This window comes from Numenius arquata, chromosome Z (genome assembly GCF_964106895.1).
Source record: "Numenius arquata chromosome Z, bNumArq3.hap1.1, whole genome shotgun sequence".
In the NCBI taxonomy this organism is placed as follows: domain Eukaryota; kingdom Metazoa; phylum Chordata; class Aves; order Charadriiformes; family Scolopacidae; genus Numenius; species Numenius arquata.
In genome coordinates, this window is record NC_133616.1 from 56,488,928 (window position 1) to 56,512,393 (window position 23,466).

General features: G+C 35.8%; 1 protein-coding gene across 1 annotated transcript; it reads left to right on the forward strand.

Annotated features, from left to right (window-relative positions):
* The first annotated feature begins 2,494 nt into the window (after positions 1 to 2,494).
* Positions 2,495 to 19,791, forward strand: LOC141476920 (long-chain fatty acid transport protein 6-like). Its single transcript, XM_074165839.1, has 10 exons — positions 2,495 to 2,972; positions 3,946 to 4,158; positions 4,953 to 5,111; positions 6,774 to 6,898; positions 10,196 to 10,390; positions 11,751 to 11,841; positions 14,057 to 14,255; positions 14,618 to 14,715; positions 16,569 to 16,699; positions 19,615 to 19,791. The coding sequence occupies exons 1-10, from the start codon at positions 2,495 to 2,497 to the stop codon at positions 19,789 to 19,791; spliced, it is 1,866 nt and encodes a 621-aa protein (XP_074021940.1).
* The last annotated feature ends 3,675 nt before the right edge of the window (positions 19,792 to 23,466 follow it).

Below are 23,466 nucleotides of genomic sequence, written 5' to 3' on the forward strand. Positions count from 1 at the left end.
TTGCATTTACAGCTAAATTGTAAGTTATTCATCATAGTGTATAAATATTTTTTTTTTTCAAAGTGCCTTGAGTTTCTCTAGATTTAAGAAAATATTTCACTATTCTGAGCAGCTCCTTTGGAATGCAGATTAAATTTCTGTGCATGTACCTTTTGTGAATGTTTTGGAGAATCCTAAAATCCAGTATCAAAAGCAAGCTAGGTTGTACCACCAGGATACTGCAGCCAAAAGCAGGTATCAGGCTTGTCATTCCAGGCATAGTGCAGGTCATGGCAGTATGACTATTGGACTGCAGCTGACTGAATGACTCTCGTCTCACTCAGAGAGGTGCATACTCTTTCTTAATAGTCGCTCTGTCCTAATGTTCATTCCTTCTCCATCTATATATTCTACATTTTTTCCTTTATTTTCCTCTGTTTAACTTATATTTTTCTGCCCCATAAACAGTATTTTGCTCGAACAATTCTAAAACAAGGGATTGGCGGGCCTTTCCATACACATTCAAGTGCGAAAAGGGTGAACTGAAATTAATCCTGAAACAACTCTGCAGAAAAAAATTGTTTCATGTAGCCTGCTTTAGCCTTTTTTCTGTTTTATTCTACTACAAGTTCTCACTTATACACCATGGCTATATTTGGCAATAGAAGTAATGTAAGAATGCTATAGCCAGTCTATTATTTATTGAGTTAACTTCTGATCTTGCCTAAAAGAAAACTAGGGCTGAGCCAACTCTTACGGCATCCTCCCTTTTATTCATTTTATATTAAGGGTATGTCTATGTGTTTATTGGTTCAGTTTATAAACTCTGCCATTTAGACTTCCCCCAGAGTTAAATTTACTGTCTGGAGCTACAGTGAATCTTGCATGCTTGTGCATGTGGCAAAGAAAAATTGGTAAACGTTTCCAAGTCATAGTCATGGAGAATTTAATACCCATTAAAGTCATGAGGTCTTCTGTTTGTGCTCTTGGCCAGCAAATAACAAAATTCTGGGAAAGCCAGAAAGCCAATGAGGGAGTCATATGAAGTGAAACACAAGGTGTTTTAATGACACATTTACTGTAAGAGTAAACTCATAGCTACTTTCATTTTTTTAATATATGAAAGAAAAAAAGTTGCCTGTGACATTACATTATAAAGAAGAATAATCTGCAGACTTCAAGATAACTAAGAATGTCACTTTACAAATTAGAGAGTTCAGGAAGTGATGGTTTAAGAATTTTGTTTAGAATTTTAAAATGTCATGCATCACGTACTTTAACCTGGTTTATATATTTGTATGCAATTAATGCCACAATGCTTTAATTTTTTAGCTGCTCTTTTACCCGTACAAATGCAAACAAGGTTGATGAATGTACCAAAAGTACAGTTTGTCAGTAAAATATTTCTAAACAACAGTGGAGGCAACATCATTCAGAAAAGCCTCCCAGACTGCTGAAGTGTTCCTGAATCCTAGATTGTCACATAAGGTGTTTCAAATATTTGTAGTAATGATGACTGAAACTTTGAAAAGGACACTGGTCAATTTTACACATATCAAGCTGTAGTGATCCTGCACGATCTTCACAAGTTCTCCTCTACAACCATTTGAAAATATGGTGATTAATGGTTGTCTGAAATACATTAACAAAGTTAATAATTGTTATGCTAGAAAGGTTTTTTTCCAAATCTTAGTAAGTGTTTGTTCATTTTGTTTGAGACTTCAGGGTACTATTGTAAATAATGAAAATAATACAAATCATGCAAAGTTATGAAACACCATTTATTGCAAATGGCAGAAAATCCTAAAGTGAAAACTGGCTACTTCAGAAGATGCAGAAGGTTGACAGTATATTGCCTGAAATTTGTGTGTGTTCATCAGACTATTCAAACCCGTGGAGGATTAGATGATGGTCTCAAATTCTATTGGACCTAAAAACCAACTCAGTCAGCAAAGAAAAAGCATATTTGGTACATCTTAGAGATGCACAATACATAACATACTTTCATAATATACATACAATACTATATGATTTAATTGTTTGTTTCCATATTTTTTTTACAATTTGCCATGGTACAATAAACAAAGTAGACAAAATTTTTACTCCAAGTTAAAAAAAAAAAAAGTGTCAAATTGTTTCCTGAGTTTATATCTTCTTTTATTTGTTTTTTGCATACTTTTTAAATTTCTAAATTTCCATCTTGTATTTCATTGTCAACGTCTTTTTCATTCTACTCTCATCCTGGCCACATTCTTTACTCTGAATGAACTCCTCTGTCCTTATAAACTCCACAACCTTTTTTGCTTTTTACTCCCTTTTTCTTTTTTATATTGTTCTGCTCCTTTGTATCCTAATAAACTCCGATATGGTATTTTTAAATTTTCTCAGATTAACTGGTGGAATTGTAATTAGCTTATTAACTTGCAGTCTCTGTTTTAAAACTCATTGCTAATTATATTAACGTATTGCATTTTATATGTCTGAAATAGCTAATCTATTATTTCCCTCCCCAAGCATGCTATGCACATGGCTTTCAACAATTGCTGGAGGAATAGTGGTGCTGTGGTTCTCTCTGAAGATCTTTTTCCCATATTTCTGGGAAGATCTGATTTACTTCTTGAGGAGGAAGAGGTTAAAGGCAATGATAAAGAGACGGGCAAGCAATGGAATTCTCTCCATAATTGACCTTTTCATGCAGAGAGTGGGAAAGATTCCCCACAAGCCATTCCTCATCTATGAAGGGAAGGTGCATACCTATCAGGATGTGGACAGAAGGAGTAACAGGGTAGCACAGGTTTTGCTACAGTATGGGAACCTGAAAAAAGGTGACACTGTGGCCCTGTTGATGGGTAACGGACCTGACTTCATCCATGTCTGGTTTGGGCTGGCCAAGCTGGGCTGCGTGGTGGCTTTTCTCAACTTCAATGTGCACTCTAGATCTCTCCTGCACTGCATTAACACATGTGGAGCAAAAGCGTTGGTGATAGGAGAAGGTAAGTTCTGTGTTGTGTTTGACTTACTACTGGATTTCTACTGCCTTATGCTTTTTATCAAAAATAAAAAATCAGAGACATTTAAAGTTGCAAGCACTGCATATGTACATACACAAGTGCTAGCTAAAAAAGAGGGGAAAAATACAGTACTGTTTAAATTTCAAGTGTATATGCACCAAAAATATGTGGAATTAATTAGTATAATAAAAGGGTTGACTCTGAAACTCTCCAAGTACCGGACAATGCACCAGCAGAAACAATCATGCATCAGCAAGTAAACAGCCTGGGGAGATACTTTAGAATCATTTCATTTCCATTTCTATCTATTGGCTTATATAGATAAAACTCCACTGACTACAGGAACACTCGGGTTCCTTTTGTTAGTGATTGCCTTCAGCCCAAAAATTTTCACATACAAACTTATGGTTACTTTATAACTACTTTAAAGCAGTGATCCTAAGGTAGTGTTGCTTAGAGCAGAGTACAGCAAGCTGAGCTGTAATTTTGGCCCTCTTACTGGCATGTTATGTAATACTGGGCAATTTATTTAACCTTTCTCCTCCTCTTTTCCCATCCTTAATACAGGTTGGCAATACTTCCATAACTCCATCTGAACCCACGAGGGTTCACTAGTTGGGATGCATACCAAGCTTTAAAACAAATGTTATAACATACCAGTTAGATTAAATTCTGTATATTAATGTCATCAAGTAAGATCAGGGAGTTTTAGCTATTACAATTAAAGACGTGGGAATTATAGGGAAATTATACATAATCTATGAATCTATGAATCTATAATGATTTTTTTCACACTGACCAATATGTGTGTTGGTCCTGCTGCGTGCTGTGGTAGGTTCACTGTATGCAGTGGTAGGATATATAATTCCAGTGCAGGTAATCAGGTCTGTAGTTCTAATTATTTTAATATTAAGCGTATATATATTTTTTTTTTATTTTTTTTTTAACTTGGCAGATTGTATGGAATCAATAAGGAAAGAATTTATTTTTCATCTCCTGGAAAACAATGTTGCTGTCTGGCTGATGACCACCAGTTCTCTTTTCCAGCATGTTCACACTATACTAGACAAACTAGACAAGGTGCCAGATCACCCTGTTCCATCTCACCTTAAAGATGTCACTAACACAAGAAACACAGCTATGTATATTTTCACATCAGGAAGTACAGGTGAGGATGTGTACTAACAAAATACAATTGCAGCTCTCTGAAAATTAAGGTGGTATAAATTTAACAATAAGGCAGGCACATAAAAAGGCAGAACTTGAATTTTTAAGTCAAGATAGGGTGAAGTTCATTTAGTTACAAGCATAGTACACTTTAAACCATTTTTGCCTTGTCACAACAAGGACATAATTCCAGTTAGTGAACTTTCACATAGATATTCCATGGCTGAAGTTGATTTCTTAAATATAAGGCCAATAAAGTCAGCCTCTAACAGCAGCTCAGATTCCATAGCTACAGGATTTCACAGGTTTATCCTAAAAACAAATATGACTAGCACAACTGCTTGGGCCTTGGGAGAAAACTTTTCCTCTGACACTGTCCTGAATAATGAAGCTTCACCTTACCTCACTGGGAAGGAAAGGGGAATCCTTCCTGTAGTCAAAGTTATTCCTATGGAAAATAGAAGAGTGGCGCAGTAGCCACTCAGAAGCATTCCCATTCTTGCTCTGTGGCAAGGGAACACTGTGTGCACAGTCAGTCTGCACTTGACTGTGAAGGGTATGGACTTTCTCCCCCAGGTGAAGCAGACCAGAGGATTAAATAGCCTTACAGGCAAAAAAGACTGAAAAAGCTGAGAGTCTAAGGTGATACACTCATGAGGTAAAAACTGAAGGACAGAACAAAGACTCAGAAGAAACAATAATTCTCCCTGTACATTCCAAACATAATTCTATTTGCTACAAAATTATTAATGCAAGCAGTACATTTATAGTTATTTGTTCTTCTCCTTTTGACAGGTTTCCCAAAAGCTGCTGTCATCACTCATCTAAGAGCTCTATCTGCCTGCTTGTTATTTACTCAGTGTGGCGCAGTTTCTCAGGATATTATGTATCTCACTCTTCCCTTGTACCACATAAGTGCTTCTCTTCTTGGCATCGGCGGATGCATTGAATTAGGTAATATTTACCTTCTAGTGAGGTTTCATTAACTTGAGAATGCTGTAACATTTTATTATTTGGTGAGTATCTCAGTTTGCTGAGTAACTCAAATATTATGTCTAGCAATAGACTTTTGTTGTTTTCTCATTTTTATCACCTTCTCCAGCCTGCAAACAATATCTAAGGTACGTGTATAGCTTTTGAAGCTTAGAACAGACACCAACTGTTGCATAGATGCAATGTAATATGACTTGAGGTCTGTGTATCACGACCACCACTGAATACGTTCCATAAATTTAGCCTGAAACCCTGTCTGTATCCTACACCAGAAGTTTGGGCATTCCCATAGGCATCTGGGAAGTCAGGCTTGATTTTTAGTGTCAGAAGGTAAAAATGCATTGTGGAAGCTCTAACTAACCTTCAGAATAAGGTGAACTAAATGTGTTTCAGAGCTTTTTGAGTCACATATTTAACACCTACAGAATTAGATTAATGATATTAAAGTAAAGGAAAGGAAGAATGACATAGCCTCCCCATCTGATTCTGATAATATTTGTAGAGGGCTAGCAATAAGATATTTTTTCAGATATGTCCTCCTTTCCCGTCCTTAGAGTCTTGCCCAGATGTTGTTTTTTGGTATGGTAAGTATATATCTGGACTGTTTTAACAGCCGTTTCAGTGCTTTTTTTCTTCAGGAGCAGCATGGGTAGCCATGTTGGGCTACAGCAACTGATAACGACTGCTGCTGCCTAACAGAAAAAAAACCATGATGGGAAAAGTAGTGTATAAAAAGGTTTGAAGCTATGATTTGTATTGGAACAGAAAAAGTAGAGTAACAGCTTTCTTAGATGGGCCATTGAGATGAGGACTCTGGGGACCCCAGGATTCAAATGAGAAGGCTTGAGGTAAGTGAGGCTGAAGAGCCCGGAGAGGGTTTCAAGTCTTGCATGAGACAGGACCTGGGTCAGGGAGGAACTGGCAAGGTAGGAGCAAGTGGACTAGAAGGGATTTGGAACTTGGGAGGCATTGGTAATCTTTATGTGGGACAAATAGGACTTGGGTAAAGAAGAAATTTTGGAAAGGATAGAAAAAGGGCAATTTGTAAATTACTGGCTGATAACACATAAAAAACTGTGGAAAAGGGACAGGATGGCAGACATGAGAGGTCTAGGATGAGGTGGCTTTTATAATGGAAAGCTCTGAAGGAACTTCAGGGCCACAAAAACAAGAAACAGGAAAAAGGGAGTGAGACAGACTCTGAGCCGATTTCCCTTCCACCACTTCTCACATAAATAGAGAAGCTGCAAGCTACCTTCTCCTCCATCCCAAGCTCTTTTTTCAGAGCACCAGCAGTCACCATCTTGACAGAAACAAAATGGTTAGGCTTTGACCTATTCCTAACAACTGCAGAAGACTAAAAGGTTTGCTTCTGCTGCTTCTGATACTTTAAATTACTATTCAGAAAAAAAAACAAGGCTCCATTGTGCTAGCCACATTTAACAAGAAAGATCTTGCCAGAAATAGCTTGCAATTTACTTAAATGGCTGAATTTATCATTAGTTGAATTAAGAGAACCGCAACTTTTTTTTTTTTTTAAAATTTTTTTTTTTAACAACAGTGGTAGAAGATAATAAAGCTTTAAAAGGTTATTTTGAATTTTCTTGTGTTTTCATCACCTAGGAGCAACTTGTGTTTTGAAGAAGAAATTCTCTGCGAGTCAGTTTTGGAATGACTGTAGAAAATACAATGTTACACTGTTTTTGTACATAGGAGAACTCTGTCGCTACCTCTGTAACCAGCCCTGTGTAAGTTACTGTTTGTAAATGCAGCTTGAAAATAGAGCAAATCTATATTTAATCACTCATACAGATTTACCCATTTCTCAATGGTATTGTATTTTTAACGTTTGATTATTTTTTTCCAGTGTATGTAAAATTTGGGTCTTGTGTTCCTTGTAGTTCTACGATAGCAATCAAGTTTATATAAGCAAACATAGTGGTTACATAGAAATAAATGGTGCAGGATGGGATAGTTATGCCCAGACAATCACATAAATTCCTCTGTAAAGCTAAGATTGTTAGCTTTTCGTCTGAGTGATAGGCAAGAGGCAGATCAGCAAGAAAAAGGTATAAGCAGTAAAAGCTTTATTGGACCCAACAATCAAACAAGAGCATGAACCAGATTAAATGATTAACCACCTGCACTGCACTGTTCCAAAGTAGTTACTTATTAAGAGAAGACTATTCTATTCAGTACTTATTGGCTGATAATTAATTTTTATATGTTTTTGAAACTGCTGAATGCCTTTTTTTTGTCGTTGTTTAAATTTTTTTCTGAAGAGATTTTCCAAAGGCACAGTTTGTTCCATAGATGTGCATATGATGCTATACTTCTCTATATAAAGCCATATTACTAATAGTGTTGTGCAAAATCTTGGTCATCCCTGGGATAACAGTCCAGAAGAACATGGGAGCTAAATCATGATCAGGTTTAGGATAAAATTAAGATGTCACCAAACAGAGCAGCAGCAGACAAGCAAGTTCTGAAAATATTTATTATATGGCAATGCTTGTTTCTCTATGATGGTGGGAAAAGGTTGGTAGATTTTCTTAATTTTATACTTCGGAGTTAGGAAGTTACTGAGGGGAGGCGACAAGTATTCCTGCCTAACACAGAAAACATCATGTACAAGCACAAAGTTCAAATGATCTCCAACTGCATTGGCCAGGGACTGGTGCAAGAACTAGCAACAAGGGAACATCTGAGAGAATCCACCAGCTGGTTTAAACAGAGACCTATTATTGTGTGGTCGGGATGTAGGAGAAGGGTCAAAGAACAAAAAGGTATTAGAGGGAACAAGCCAGGAAAGCTGTTGGCCAGAACTCAAGTCTGTACAAACATTATGTCCACGGATCAAAAAACCAAAGGAATAATTAGCTAGGCCAAACTAGTTGTGTAAAGGTCTCTCCTGCAGGAAAAGGCAGGAAGAAACTTCTTTACTTGGCTCAAGAACAAGAATTTAACAGAGGAGATATTGATATTTGACCGGCAACTCTTAAGAAAAGGGAAAAACAGAAACATGGCCTACCTGAGTTGAGGAAGCTGAGGGTACCTACAGAACTGAATCAGGCTATATGGCAAGATGAGGTACCTTACCAAAGAATAATACATATAACCTTTAATGTACCACACAAGTTCTTCCACAGTGAAAGGAACCTGTGCAGGGCAAGAAGTCAGCCATCTACATTTCCCCTAGTCTCCATGTGCTGTGGCGTTAGAGCACAGCAGTCCTGCTGTTGCCCAGGACTAGGACTACCTAGGATAAGGGACCTGTTGGAGTACAAACTGTTAGGTCATATCCTAGATGTCAGTCCTTTCCTCCTTTCACAGAACATGCCTATGTCTCAGATTGAAATTGAGAAAGAACATGTGTTTGGTAACTAGGAGGCACTTGGATTTCTTGATGTAAACAGAGACCCTAGACACTACTCTCTCACCAAATATGTCAACAGGAAGCCCACCCAGCTTCCATGTACCTATCACAATTAAATTTTAAACACGATATCCCACAGAAGGTAACAAACGAACCAGATGTTATGTTGAGGAATGTTTTTAAAGACAACCATGTAACTTCTGAAATGAAGATATTTTAAAATTCAAGGTAATGTAGGGAAGTCCTGCAGATTGTTATACCAGGAATGAAACAAGGTGAGTACAGTTTCTCCTATGCTTATAAACACTGAAGCTCCTCAGATTTGCTCTAAGTCATAGAGTTTCGCCAACTATTTTGAAAAAAAAAAAAAAAAAAAAATTCAAATCCATTATTTCATCCTGAAGACCAAGTGCTGAAGAAGGGACAATATTAGGCATGAAGTAACTCTCCCAATCAGCCTATGATCACATGCATGTGATCAAACCATGCTATTCCTTCAGGTTTACCATTAAAACTACAAAAGAAAACAGAGCTTGTTAAGCAGAAGCAGGGAAGTCACCACTCCTGTTTTTAACAAGTAGTGTTTAGTCTGCATTACAGCTGATCCTATTGTGGTAAATAATTTACCTGTCGTAAAATGGAGTTTTGTATCAAATGAAATTTTCTGTTTGAATCCAGAATTCAAAAAACAATTTTATGTGAATATTTTTAGAGGTGAAAAATTTGAAACAGATTCTGCTAAAATATTTCAGTGTAATTCTTAGGCAATGTTCCATTTTGAAATTACCTTAATATTATTTAGAAATCAAACATATTTTTATAATTTTTAAAGTTTAAAATAACACTAAAAGGGAAACAAAATACATTTATTTGGTTTGAAGAAATTGTTCCTGTGGACCTGAAATAATTTTATTTCCTGCTGTCTTGACTATAGTCCTATATATAGGGTGCTAAGCAGTCTGGCCTCATGAAAAAAACATTTACTTAAGTAAGTACTTGAGTAGTTTGCCACAATAATGACATAATTGACATGTAACAATGACACATTAACAACTACATTTTGACTGCAGATTTGATTACCATCTTTTCTGAATTTGGATTTAAGATTAAAAACTGCACCTAATCATATGAGATGTGGTAAGGAGCTTTAAGTCATTCTGCTGCTTTTTCAAGTTCTTTAGGCAACACATCAAATGTGTAAAATTTACTACCAAATATCATTACATGTAGAACTGACCATAGTATGTCACAAGTGTTTTCTAAGACATGATTTTATTTGTGCAGAAAAATTCCTTTTTTTTTGTTCAGAAAGGAATTTCCATTCTACAGGATATGGCACTCACTTAAAACCTATTTATTTACATTTTCAAGATAAAATAATTCTTTTAAACTTTGTAATATACATCTCAGTTACAGAATCTATAAGTGAAAATACAAAGAACTACAAAAATAAAGTTTTTGCCTTACAAAAATCTTTCAACCTCAGACTAACAAGAATTCTGATGATTTTCTGTATGGTTTTTACAAAACAAATACGCTTCTGTGAAGTATTTTAGTCAAAGTCACAGTTTCTAAAGGGAAATTGTTCTAATAGAAAATTTTAGATTAACTATAGGTATTTAAACCTACTTTCCTAAGCTGCAGAATGTTTCTTTTTGGCTGTTCACAGAAAGAAGAGGACAGAGTTCACAAAGTGCGCATTGCTCTAGGAAATGGTATCAGACCTGCTGTCTGGAAAGAATTTCTGATGAGGTTTGGCCCAATTAAAATATTTGAATTCTACGGATCCACAGAAGGGAGTGTTGGTTTCTTGAACTATACTAATAAAATAGGAGCTGTGGGCCGCGCTGGCATCTTCTCAAAGGTAAGTGTAATCAAAGCAACCAACTAACCAATTAACCAGCCAACCAAAAGAAAAGCAGATGAAAGGCAGAAATTATAAAAAGCAGGATAATGTACAAAGGAGAACCTGCTTACTACAGTCGAGATGTAGAAGAATTCGGTTCATGGAAACAGAAATCTTATTCTTAGCCCCTTACTTGACTCTATTTGCTGTACATATATTGTGAAACTAGAATAAATATGCAGAATAAGTCCACAGAAGCTGAAAATGCTGCTTTGTGTATATGACTTTTTTTCCCAGAATATAAAACCCCACCCTGACTCTCTAGAAGTGCCTATCCACAGGACTAATTAATGATGGTTTTGTTGAATTTTACTCATGGATCTTAAGTGATAAGGCAGAAATTAGTTTTGATTTGACTTCTGTTACGTTCCAGAGCAAATTTACTCTTTGACTGTGTCTTCACTCATTAAAACCAACATCACTCTTTCTTCTCTGAAATAAGATAAGCAAACCAAACAAATTCAACATTCTTAGCAAATAAACGAGAAAAAAATCAAGATATCTGAACTATAACATTTATATGTATGACTACTGCTGAAACTGTCATTGGAGATATACATCTTCCACCCATAAAAATACCTTGACAGTCTCAAATGCTTTTCCTATTTATAGAGACGCTTTGTGATTCATGAATCATACACTACAATAAAATACGGTTCAAATGATACTAAAGATTCAGATCAACTAACATCAAAACCAGATTAATGATTTCCAAATGATTTCTGCTTTTAATCTGAGATGCTGAGAATGCCTTTCGATGGCCATAATAACGACTCTGCAGTGCTTTTGATCTTTTAGCAATCTTAACTATGCGGACAGGGGATGAAGGCAGGAAAGCCTAAATCAAACCATTGAGCTGTAAGTTTCCACTTGGATCTGGCTAGAGTAATTTTTGACATGTCTGTAAATTTAATTTGGATTCTTTGTCAGAGAATCTTCTTGATTTGCAGTCCAGTAATGTTAAGCCTATACTCAGAAATGGATGGTAGTTTTAAAGCAAAATTGACAATTTGATCAAAAGCACTGTTTCAGTTTACTTTATATAAATTATTTTAATCTGTCCATAGTCTAAAACAATAGATTTCTTTTTATCGATAAAGGACATGAATACTTTGTCAGTATATGTATACTTAGTGTTGCTTACCATGGTATGAACAGTTTCTGACAATTGCTTCCCAGACTACTGTCGGTATATTTCAGGGTGTTCCAAATCTTCCAAACTGAATAGGGTACTATCCATTATTAAAGCAATTTTAATTAGAACAACTGGAAAGTGAATAAGACAGCGATCTTTTTAAGTATGAACTTTTTTATTTAGTTCCTACATTCTTTTGAGTTGTTGAAATATGATGTCTGGAAACAAGAACTTATGATGGATGAAAACGGAAGGTGTAAGAAAGCACCCATAGGTAAGGAAAAATATTAGTTATCTATTAACTAACAGACACCTCAATTTAGATGGTGATATTTTGGGGCAGGGATTAACTCTCTGTGAGCAACAGGTCCTTGACATAAACTGAGAACTTGAAAATGACACTGGAAAAAAATATTATCAATAGATCCAAATAGAGATCTACTGCTAGTATACCCAATAATATATCCAAATATTTATAATATACCCAGATATCCAAAAATCTAATAATATAAGAATGAAATCAATATTCTATTTTCCGAAAGTTTTTATTCTCATCTGCAAAAACTTGTGCACATTCCTGAACAAATCAGATTTCTTAGTGCTACTTTTTTTCCAAATTAAAATGGACACAGTAATTCCTAGATATGCTGTGTTCTGAGACCAGATGTTTACAGATGTTTCCTAAATTCCAAATTTAAAGTTCTGAGGAAGAACAGTATCATTTCAAAATCTAGATAATATTTTTTGTATTTTTACATTTAGTGACAAAATAGATTTAACTATTTAGTACCTGGAGTTGCATAGACTCTCCAAATTCCTACTTAGAACGGAATACTCCTACTCAAATTACTGAAAGTCCCAGGCTGAAAATAGGATGGCCTCACAGCTGAGAATATCTTTGAGAAAAACCCTGAAAACTGTCTTTCACAAAAGACGTAGCACTGCATTTTACTAAAGTCACATTAAATATCTGTGTGTCTGTGCAAACAAGCATGAATCCATGTGTGTCACAGTTAACAGTTCTTGGAAAAGGTCTTAAACATCACTAGTTTTAGTATGTAAATTTAACTTTCATTAAAATAAAATTCCAGAAGGCAATAAAGTGGCTTGTACAGCTGACTTAAATGACAATATTTTTCATGCTAATGTCAGATCTCAATGACACATAGCAGTACTGGTCATCAAAGCAGCAATTATTATTAGTTATTTCTGATAATATATTATATTCTGGTCATAGTACTGGAAACCAAAGTAAATATTATTAATTACTTCTGATAATGCCTTATTTGCTGATAATATCTAAATCAAGCAAAACAGTAATGATTTTTTTCCTGAAAAAAGCTTGCTTTCTCACTACAGTTACATTATAAACTAGAAAAAAATTCTTGGCATTCAGGGAAATTGATAAAATGTCCAGTTTCATGACAGAGCTAGAAAAATTTTGCAGGTTGTTACACATGTTTTACAGATAAGTCTGCAGCCATCACTTGATGTAATGTAGCACGGTAATGACAGTAAATTCCCAAATTGGAATAGAGAATCATCTTGTAAAATTGACTGGGGCTTAGGCCAATTATTTTTTAAATTCAACATTTTTAGTTTGTTTTTTCTTTTCTTGTAAAGCATGCATTCTATTTGCAGTGATGCCACCACTTCTTCTGAACGGTAACATGAGTTTTCATACCACTTTTCACATCTGAGTTCAAAACAATAAAGAGGATTTAATATAAGAGGCAGACACACAGCTATGAAGAAAACTATTTGAAAACATCTCCATACCTCTGTTGAAGGAAAGACAATAAAAATCTTTAGAAGATGGAAATGTCTTTTAACCTCAGGAGCAGACTGAGAAATAAGCCAGTAGCTATCATAGATACAAAATAATGAAAAAGCATTTTAAAAGGGCATCCTGAGTCATTTCCAGTGAAGTCAATGGAAGTTTTGCTCTTGATATAAATGGGACTTTTACCATCAACAACAAGGAGTCATGGCCGGTAGGAATATGCTGCAGACTCTAGGGACTCCTTGATGTTCAGAGGCCCAGGCACATTATGGCTTACAACGTGCTTTCCCACACCAGCAGAGTCGAGAGCAGAATAGCAGACTATTCTGTCCTCCAGAAAAACATGAAGCACAAGAGGTTAGACGCTGTGTTTTGCCCCCATGTGTATTGTTTGACTACCAGCACCCTTCTCAAAGGACAGAATAGCCATCCTTTCATTAAGCTAATGCTTTTTCAGGGGAAGTGATGCATGCTGTACTCCAAAAAACTCTTTCCTAAGGTCTAGCTTTTCAGAAGAGAAGGAAGCAAAATTATGTTCCCTCTTCCACTCACCTATTTCTGCTGTTCAGGAAATAGTTATGGAAATGTCACAATAAGATGAGTAAAACAGATGTGGCTTTCCAAAAGATTTTTAATATGATACTTTATGTTCTAAATAGCTCACTGTAAACATGAGGTTTTTACATTCCCTTTGCATGGCCTGCAGGTAAACCTGGTCTTCTAGTTGTCCAAGTTACTCAGGATGCCCCATTTTCTGGATATGCTGGAAATAATGAAGCCTCAGAGAAGAAACTCCTGCGTAATGTGTTTGTGAAGGGAGATGTGTATTTTAACACAGGAGACCTCCTAGCGATGGATGAGGGTGGCTTCCTCTACTTCACTGATCGGGTGGGAGACACTTTCAGGTATGGTATGGAGTTAACAGTAAATCCAGTGAACTTAGAAGAAATCATACATATGAAGGACTGGATGACACAGGTCAGACTTGAAACTAATGAATATCAAATTTAACAGAAACATTAAGAATCACAATCAAAGTCCACCAAAGTTCATACCAATACAGTAGAATTTTTCAAATTTGAGTCAAATGGCACTTCTGTTTCTTTTAAGTTTGGGGTCTCAAGTGAGATGGTATTCAATCAGAAAAGAATTTAGCTGTCTACACACTTCAGTTAAGAATGACAGTAATCTGGATGAAAAGTAGTGTTCCATCACATAATAGATTTGTTAGCTAATATCTATGTTATTTTTAAAAATATTTCAACAGGTGGAAAGGAGAAAATGTTGCTACTGTAGAAGTCGCAGAGATCATTGGTATGATGGATTTTGTCCAAGAAGTTAACGTTTACGGTGTAAGCATAAAAAGTAAGACATTCCCTATATTTTGACAATATAAAATGAAAAATGCAAACAGATATTTCATATTCTATCTTTCCTGTTATTGCAACAGAATGCATACTTATATGTAAGGAAATAAATGGTGTCAACTTAGCAATTCAGGCTTTCCTAGAGTGCTTTGAAATTTCAGTTTAAAGAAAATTCTGTATTTAATAAAAAAGATATGCTGAAATTTAGTAATAAATGGCAGAACCAAATGGTATGAATTAAGAATCATAAAACAGGTGTGACAAAAACAAAGTTACAAACCGTAGAATACTTCTTTCAGGCTGCAGGCTGTCATCTGAAAAACAGAAAATAAGGGCCATATTAAAAGATGACATGTCTGAAAACACCTGTCACTATCTTGTTAAGTACAGTCCTAGAAGATACGTATTTTTTCATAACTGGAATTTTCCGAATTACATATGGTGCTTCATAAAAATATAAAATACCATCCTGAAAAACTGTACCAACTAAATTACAGGATGAGGTGGAAAATTGCTCAGAAGATACACCCATTGAATGACCGGGTTGAGAAAGGCGAACTTTCTTGTGATGCTGAATAGCTGTTCTATGTTTCCTTTGCATGAAGGCAAATAAAGTCTAGTAGTAAAAGAAACTAGTCACATGCAGAAGAAGCTATCAAGAGACGAGGTGCTGCTTAGCACTGAGAGATGGAAAACACAATGGATTTATAGAAAGAGAATATATGAAAATAAAATTAACAAAAGGCCATAATCTGAATGGTTGGTTGGCAGTTGGCTGTCAAATGCCAGTATGTTCATTTGTGAGAGATGGCACCCTCAAGAGCACGCAAATAAAACTGTAACCTTACTTGAAAAGCATATCTCATTCTCATCTACAGTTGGAGCTCACAAGAACTCCTCAAAGGGCTATTGCAATCTCAGGAGGTGAATAGCACATCAAAACAAAACCTGAAGAGCTTAAGAATCACATTCATTCTTGGTTGTAGTGTTAGTAAAATCTAAATAGCATAGTCTTTCATATTTCTGAATTAACCTGAGTCTCAAATACTGTCAAAACAAACTATATAGCATATTACCAATTAAACAATTGCAAGTTAATTTTCATGAAAAGGGAACACCCATACTTTATCTTCCCAGTGCCTTGGCCACACTTCAAAGCTGCTCTTTCATTCTGGTCAGACTGAACGATGGCAGCTCATTTCTTCTAATTTAGATGTTTTCTCTGTTTAGAATTTTCATTTCTGTTTGAATTAAGAGAAAGCAGGAACTATGTTTGTTACATCTTTTTTAAAGGGTTTTGCATAATTTGCTGCTTGTAATTTGCTAAGAGGCACTTCCCCTATTTGTCACTAATCTGTCCGTGGAATAGAGCAGAAAACTCTCAGCAATGCTTATACAATGTACAATAGCCACTAGATTTTGTATAGACCAAGCACAGTCTCATATCTGTCTTTTGCATTAGTCTTTGTGGAAGTGTGTCCAGCTTTTTATGGAACTAATGGTCAAGCAGTATTTCACTAGACCACTGTGTTACCAATGTTAAGACTGAGCAAGGTAGGAAGAGAATCTAGCAGCCAGCTGCCAGCCATACAGAATGCCTAATAAAAACAGGTTGGTGACAGTTTTTTAATTGAATAAAAACACTGACAGTAACTTCCAATATGAGGTCTTCCAGTATAAGTCTTCCAATGTAAAGTATTGTATTTCTTATACACAATGATGTCTGAGAGGACAGGGCAGATGTTCCACAATATAAAAATATTTGCTCTGACCAATGCTAAATCCCTCCAAATGTCATACAACTCACACACACTCTCATGCATACTTGTATTATTTCAAAATTTTTTTTAGACTATGAAGGAAGAACAGGGATGGCAGCTATTGTCCTTAAACCTAACCAGCCCTTTGATGGAGAAAGACTTTACAAGCATGTTGTGGACTTCCTTCCAAGTTACGCCCAACCACGCTTTGTGAGAATCATGGTAAGACAACCAGTTGCCTCCTACTTGTATATTTACCTTCTGTCTTACCTGAAAATTGGTCTCTCCAATCATGGAATGCCCAAAGTAATTTATAAACAGTTTCAAGAATTGAAACACAGAAGGTAATACTAGTCTGAATTATGGTTGCTTTTATAATTATGAATTTAAGCAAATATTTGATGAATTAAACTTGTATTTTGCTTTAAGGATCCATTCATACCTAAAAATCCTAGATGGGATTACAAACTTGGTAAATTTGGATTTTTTGTCAAAGCTCTTCATTGTGTTCTTCAGTGGAAGACTAAGCAGATGCACATGGGGAATATTACACATCACATGTGTTCTCTTATAAAAGGATGACATGATCCATTTAAAACCTTTTCCTGATATGGTTGTCTTGAAGTCATTATTATTCACTGTTACTGACAAAGCATCAAAGAAATAACTAGTCCTTTGCAACAGATAGTAAGATAAATACAGTGAAGATCTCATAATCTAAGAACTAAAATGTACCCACATGCTTTAGAGTATAAAAGCAGAACTGGGATACTACTCTTTTTTTAAACATGCACCTTAAAAGTGCAAGGATTACACTCCTTGTGTACTCCCAACAGGATGACCTTTTGCAACAGGACATGAGAGCATGAACTGCAAAGAGCAGGAAAGGTCCCCACATTACATCTTTTGAAAGTTTGTAGCAGATAGTTTCCTGCTGTTAGGGGATGCTGAGAGGACTCGGCTGTTTTGCTTCCCCCTAAATATTGATAAAGTATCTGAACGGTACAAATATGTTTGAGAACAAGATGGGAATGTAACAGAGTGAGTGAGACTGCAGAGGAAGAGGAGAAAAAGAATGTATACATTTAGGGAGAAGTGAAATTTTTAAGAGAGTTTAAAGAATTGAGGGCAATTATTTTTTTCACTAGTAGGTTACTGTACTAAGTAAATGTATCTTCAAATGCAGTTAGCGTAGGTTATATCTATGGTGCCTCAGGGCAGCAGCGCCCTCTCCTGGGAAAAGCCTTTGGAACAGATTTGTCTTTATGGTTGCATTAGATGGAAAAAATCTATATGGAGCTCTATGGTCTATATAAGTGGAACTGATTAAATCTGTTTGCATTTATATGTTCTTTGACTAAAGTTTTTTTTTTTAGCTAATTGAAGGGAGCTTACTGCCAAAGATACTATCAATACTAAACACTGAGTATTTACACTTGTGTAAATTCTTATTAAAGGAGATAAAACCAATTTTATAAAAAAGTCAAAATGATAAGAAGCATGTTGTTACTTTAAAAAAATCTTAGGGGAGGATAATGGGATGAATGTTGAATTCACCATTTTCTGAGTGGACAGAAAGTGAAATCCCTTCTGAAAAAAAAAAAAAAAGATGTGTCTTGAGAAAGAGTTCATCCTAACCAAGAGTGACAAACAAAAATAGGAAATTCTCACAAAAAATTGGATTTAAGATAAAATCAATCTTGAAAATTTTTCAGCAATCCATATGTAGGCTCCCTCTAATATGACCTGCAGCCATGGTTGATCGATTTTGTGAAAACCAGACAGACTGAGTTGTTCTTCTCAACTTCCCCGACTTGACTCTAGAAGAGCAGAGGCCTAGGTACAATGATGGAAACAACCAGGGTACTCCAAGGCTCTGAAATAGTTTTTTCACTTGACTTTTGCTAACTTCACTTCTTATCTGCAGAAAGATATTAGGAAGAGGTTTCTAATAGCATCCAGGAAGTTATTTCAGTTTTGCATTATTTGTGTTCTATTTTGTTTTGGGGTTTTTGGTTTTGTTTTGTGGTGGTTTTTTTCAGAACTCATATCCATGCAGAAAAATCTGACTTTATTAAAATAACATCAGAGCATCACTTAAACAGAGTAACTCAGCTATCTGTATTTATATCACACTTTGAGAATCTTTAATACCTGTCTTTATTAAACTTTTAATCTTATCGTTGCAACTTTTTAAATAATTACTGAGACAAATTCATGCTACCTATTCGATTTGAAGCAATCCTACTTGGTAATGATTGAACACTATCACCATCTGGCAGCTATTCACTGCCTGTGTGAAACGACTTGGTGGTCTGAGTGTGGTTCCTATCATAAGTGCTGCCAAAAGACAGAATGAACTGGCAAGCTTAGTAGCAGTCCCAGCTCAAAAGCCAAAGACTAAATGCTCTGGGAGTTGTGGAAATGGAGTAGTAGAGTGAAGAAGAAATCAGGCATGTTACAGATCAAGAGACAAAAACAAGCAAGAACTGAAAAGTAGCCTGTTTCAGCATGAAAATTAAAAGAAAATGTTGACTACATTGAAAACACTGTACAAGCAAAAAACCAATGCTTTAGAACAGTGTGGTTTAAACTTTTCCCTTAATATGGCCCACATTTAAAATGAGATTATTTTTATGCCACTTCTGCTCTCATACACTGACTATTGTGCGCAGACCAACTAGCATTTGAATAACTGCTGTAGAGCAACTGCTTACACAGAAAAATAAAACATGGAGGCACTCAACATATTTGTATTTAATATCTTAAATGTAGTTTAGCAGTTGGAAATCAGGGGAGACCGAGTACCATAAAATCAGCCATCTCTCTGCAGAGCATAATCAAGTGTCCCACAAACTACAGATTTTGCGATCAACTGCACTAATGAAAGTTAAAGAAAATGCTTATTTTGAAACAGAAACCGGCAAGCTTTTATGTGACTTTGATAGAGAAATTAATAAGAAATAAAAGTTGCATTTAGATTTAGGTTTCACTGCACCTGTGAATTAGATCATTCTGTCTAACTGAAAACATTCTGTAGTAAGACTGTATGATCTATATTCAGTAACTGCATCATATTTTCATTGATATAGGCTGAAATGGCATATTGCATTTTACTTGAATTATTTATTTTTTAGGATGTTATGCAAATTACTGCGACTTTCAAACATCAGAAGATGCATCTGGTGAATGAAGGGTTTAATCCAGAAATTATATCTGAACCTCTGTATTTCATGCATGAACCTGCGCAATCCTATATTCCTTTGACAAGAGAGATATATAAGAATGTGGTTTCTGGTGAAATACGTTTATAAAGCATACAAATAAAGTTACTCTACAATACAGAAAGTAAATTTCAAATATACTTCTGCAATTATTTCAACAAAAGCTAGTACGTATTATTTGTTTTAAAAACATAGATAATCAAATTAGTCTTACTGTGATAGAATTTGTCTCTTCAGAGCCACAACTGTTATGTGCATTGTGTAAACTGCTCTGCTTCTGCTCATATTACTTCCAGGGCTCACACATGCAAATTTTCATTTTAAATTTCTCACTGTTTCAAATTATTTTTGTCAAAGCCACCAGTATCTTAACTTAGTTGAATATTTTACTCCTTTAGATCAAAATACTGATTCTAGTTTTAGAATGCATAAATGATTAGATGCAAAACGTCATAAACATTAATATAAAATGGGCAGTCAAAAGCACAAGCAAAATACCGCACAAGCACCGCATGTAGACTTCCGTGCAATGTTTGTTAATTATACTACGTAATATCTAATTGCTCAATTTCAGATTTTTATGGAAAATAAACATTCAATGTCAAAATACAGTTGTAGTACTTAGTGGTCATTATTTTTTCACAACTGATGCCAGAAGTTAACACAGATTAAATGATTTGCAAACACTCATCCCTGCTGGCACATGAACTCTTCCTTTACTTACCAATTTTAATATTCCTGAAATAGAGTTCTCATGAAAACAGGACAGAAATTAACGTAATTTCCAGCTTTTTCTGGATGTGAACCCCTTAAACTTGTTAAAAGATGCTTTAAGTTTCGCAGGCAGAAGCAGATCAGAGAATATAATATTAGCACACCTGTTGGATGCATTTGTTTTGACTGTACATATCCCATTACTTTCAAAAATCAAACAAGCCCACACTTATGTGGACTTGTATTTTTCCTGTATATTTCCCTGTATATTTCCCTGAATTCATATGATCTTTTACCTGGATGAGCAAAATACCTATTGTATTAAGATAATTCTTGCCCCATTTGGAGCCCATTTTACAAACTTGCATGGTTAGCTTTTTCCTACACGAGACTTACTTTTTCTTGGGTTTTGGCGTGTGATATTACTACCACTGCTACCACTGCTATGACTGCTGTAATGCACTGAAACATGACAACTGACCAAAACAGTATTGGTCTATTGTAGAAGCACAGAACAGAAGCCAGCCACACCCCACAAAAGCTCATTATCTAACATAAGAAACAATCTGACTAACAAACAAACTCGGTTATGATCATAAAGGCCTGTAAGCCTTGATGATGCAGTGATCTCAAGATCCATAACGATGCCTCTGCCGTTCCAAGGTACAACAAGTGTGTGACAAGACCTGACACAGCCACTGGAAACGGGCTGCTAGAGATCTAGAAGCTGGTAAATAAAACAAGCGTGCAGAACTGGACAACATATGATATCCAGCATAATACATCCAGCATACTACATACACCTACGGCACATTGAGATCTCCCATCAGATACAAGGTTCCCGAACTTGGAGAGAGATAAGCAGAGCTCCCTGGAAAAAAACAGTCTCCCAAGTTTTTACTCTTAAGAATTGGCTGTTAGTGGACTAGGAGGAACACTGAGTGCAATATGGGTTCGAGGAGGGCCCAAGGAATTCCAATGGTCTAAATTCAACATGTGACTGTAGATCACCCAAAGATCTCCTTTGACTGAGGCAATGAACTTCTTACAGCTTGCTAAGAGCTTTCAGTTTCTGGGTATCCCAGCGTCAAGAAAGGAAAGGATCAGTTACTCATGGTTCTTGAATATAGTGGTTTCTCCAACTACTTGTATTGTGGTCTTCCAACACACGGAACAGTAGGGCTCATGTAGAACTCATCTTATGAGCTGTGATCTCATTTCCAAAATATCAATAATTTTCAGATCATGACATGGTATGGAGACAGCTCTGAACTGGCTACTGTAAATGAAGCATTTGTATTTTTCCTGCATAGCATTAAGCTTTATGATGACTATCCCTATATAACTGCTGATATCAATACACTCAATTAAGTTTCCAACATTTAGAGAGGTTCCAAAAGCTCAGGCAAAAGTCTGGTCACTTATCTGGATTTATTTTTATTATGAAGATGTACTATAGAACACTGTCTGTCTGTCTGTTATTTCCTCCTTTCTGCCTCACTCTTTTCCTCTCTATATTCAACTCCTTCCCAACATTCACTCTTCAGAAAAAAGTTAAGATAAAGAAGAGCACAAGACAACAGTTCTGTCCCTGGCTGCACAATTAAACGTCAGTAGCTTATTCAGTTGCACATAAGCCAACCAGAAAAAATTTACATAATAGAACTGACCATAAGCATAAAATATTCACACAATGAAGTATGTATGAATATGAAGAAGGTATGGAAGTATTCATACAATGTTATCAAATAAATGTTTCATAGAGAAACCCTTGGAGCCCTATAACTTGTTCATAGCCTGATTTTATAAGAACAATAATATTTGTTACACTATTCATATAAACTTGCTATCATCATTTACTAATCTCAAGAAAAACTTTTCAAGGTCTACAGGTGACAGTCATTTTTAGCAAGTAGGCATCATTTTGTGTATATGAGGCTATAGAAAAAGCTTCTAATAGAATGCAATTTTGTAGATATAATAATGTACTTAAATGACAAATACTGCACCTGATACAGCATACTGCTTTCAATAAACTATTCTGCACATAAACCAAGTGAAACACCCATCACAATAACTTTATATTAACTATAAATCATATTAACCTGTAATATTAGAAGCTGTTGGGTTAATTTTCTATACATTGCAACCAAGAATCTCAAGCTATATACATTTTTTGTAAAATATATTTTTAATTATCTTCTCTAATGAAATAAAGAAAATCTCTCCAGTAATTGAGAATGATAATGTAAAAAGATAAAGGCATAATATACTTAGTGCCAGGGGGAGTGATACTTAGAACAGTTAGATGTCATTTGACACCGAAGCATGCTGGTAAAATCAACGGGGACTAAGTCTTTACCGAGCATTATAAATGACATAAATTGCTATCAAGTCCCTACATTTATATTATCATATAACCTTAAAAGGACCACATCAATTGTAAGATCTCCACGCAGAGAATCTTTTTTATTCTGCTTTGAGGGTCTTCCTGAGGGTCACAGAACCCTTCAAAACTGCCTTTTGTTTCATAAACAAGTCTTTTATATGCCACTAAGCCATAGCTCACCTGTAATCTTTTATAATAATTTGCTGCAAAGCAATCAGAATCATAGAATCGTCTAGGTTGGAAGAGATCCTTGGGATCATCAAGTCCAACCATCTACCCTACTCTACAAAGTTCTCCCCTACACCATATCCCCCAACACCACATCTAAACGTCTCTTAAACACATCCAGGGATGGTGACTCAACCACCTCCCTGGGCAGCCTATTCCAATGCCCGACCACTCTTTCTGTGAAAAATTCTTTCTTAATGTTCAGTCTAAACCTGCCCTGTTGGAGCTTGAAGCCATTCCCTCTCGTTCTGTCATTAACTACCTGTGCGAAGAGACCAGCACCAACCTCTCTACAGTGTCCTTTCAAGTAGTTGTAGAGAGTGATGAGGTCTCCCCTCAGCCTCCTCTTCCTCACACTAAACAGTCCCAGCTCCTTCAACCACTCTTCATATGGTTTATTTTCCAGGCCCTTCACCAGCTTTGTTGCCCTCCTC

Bases quoted from the DNA above. Each gene is read 5' to 3' on its own strand.
- LOC141476920 (XM_074165839.1), top strand. From the start codon at position 2,495: ATGCTATGCACATGGCTTTCAACAATTGCTGGAGGAATAGTGGTGCTG. The intron at 2,973-3,945 runs GTAAGTTCTGTG...TTAACTTGGCAG, and splicing joins AGCGTTGGTGATAGGAGAAG to ATTGTATGGAATCAATAAGG. The intron at 5,112-6,773 runs GTAATATTTACC...TTCATCACCTAG, and splicing joins CGGCGGATGCATTGAATTAG to GAGCAACTTGTGTTTTGAAG.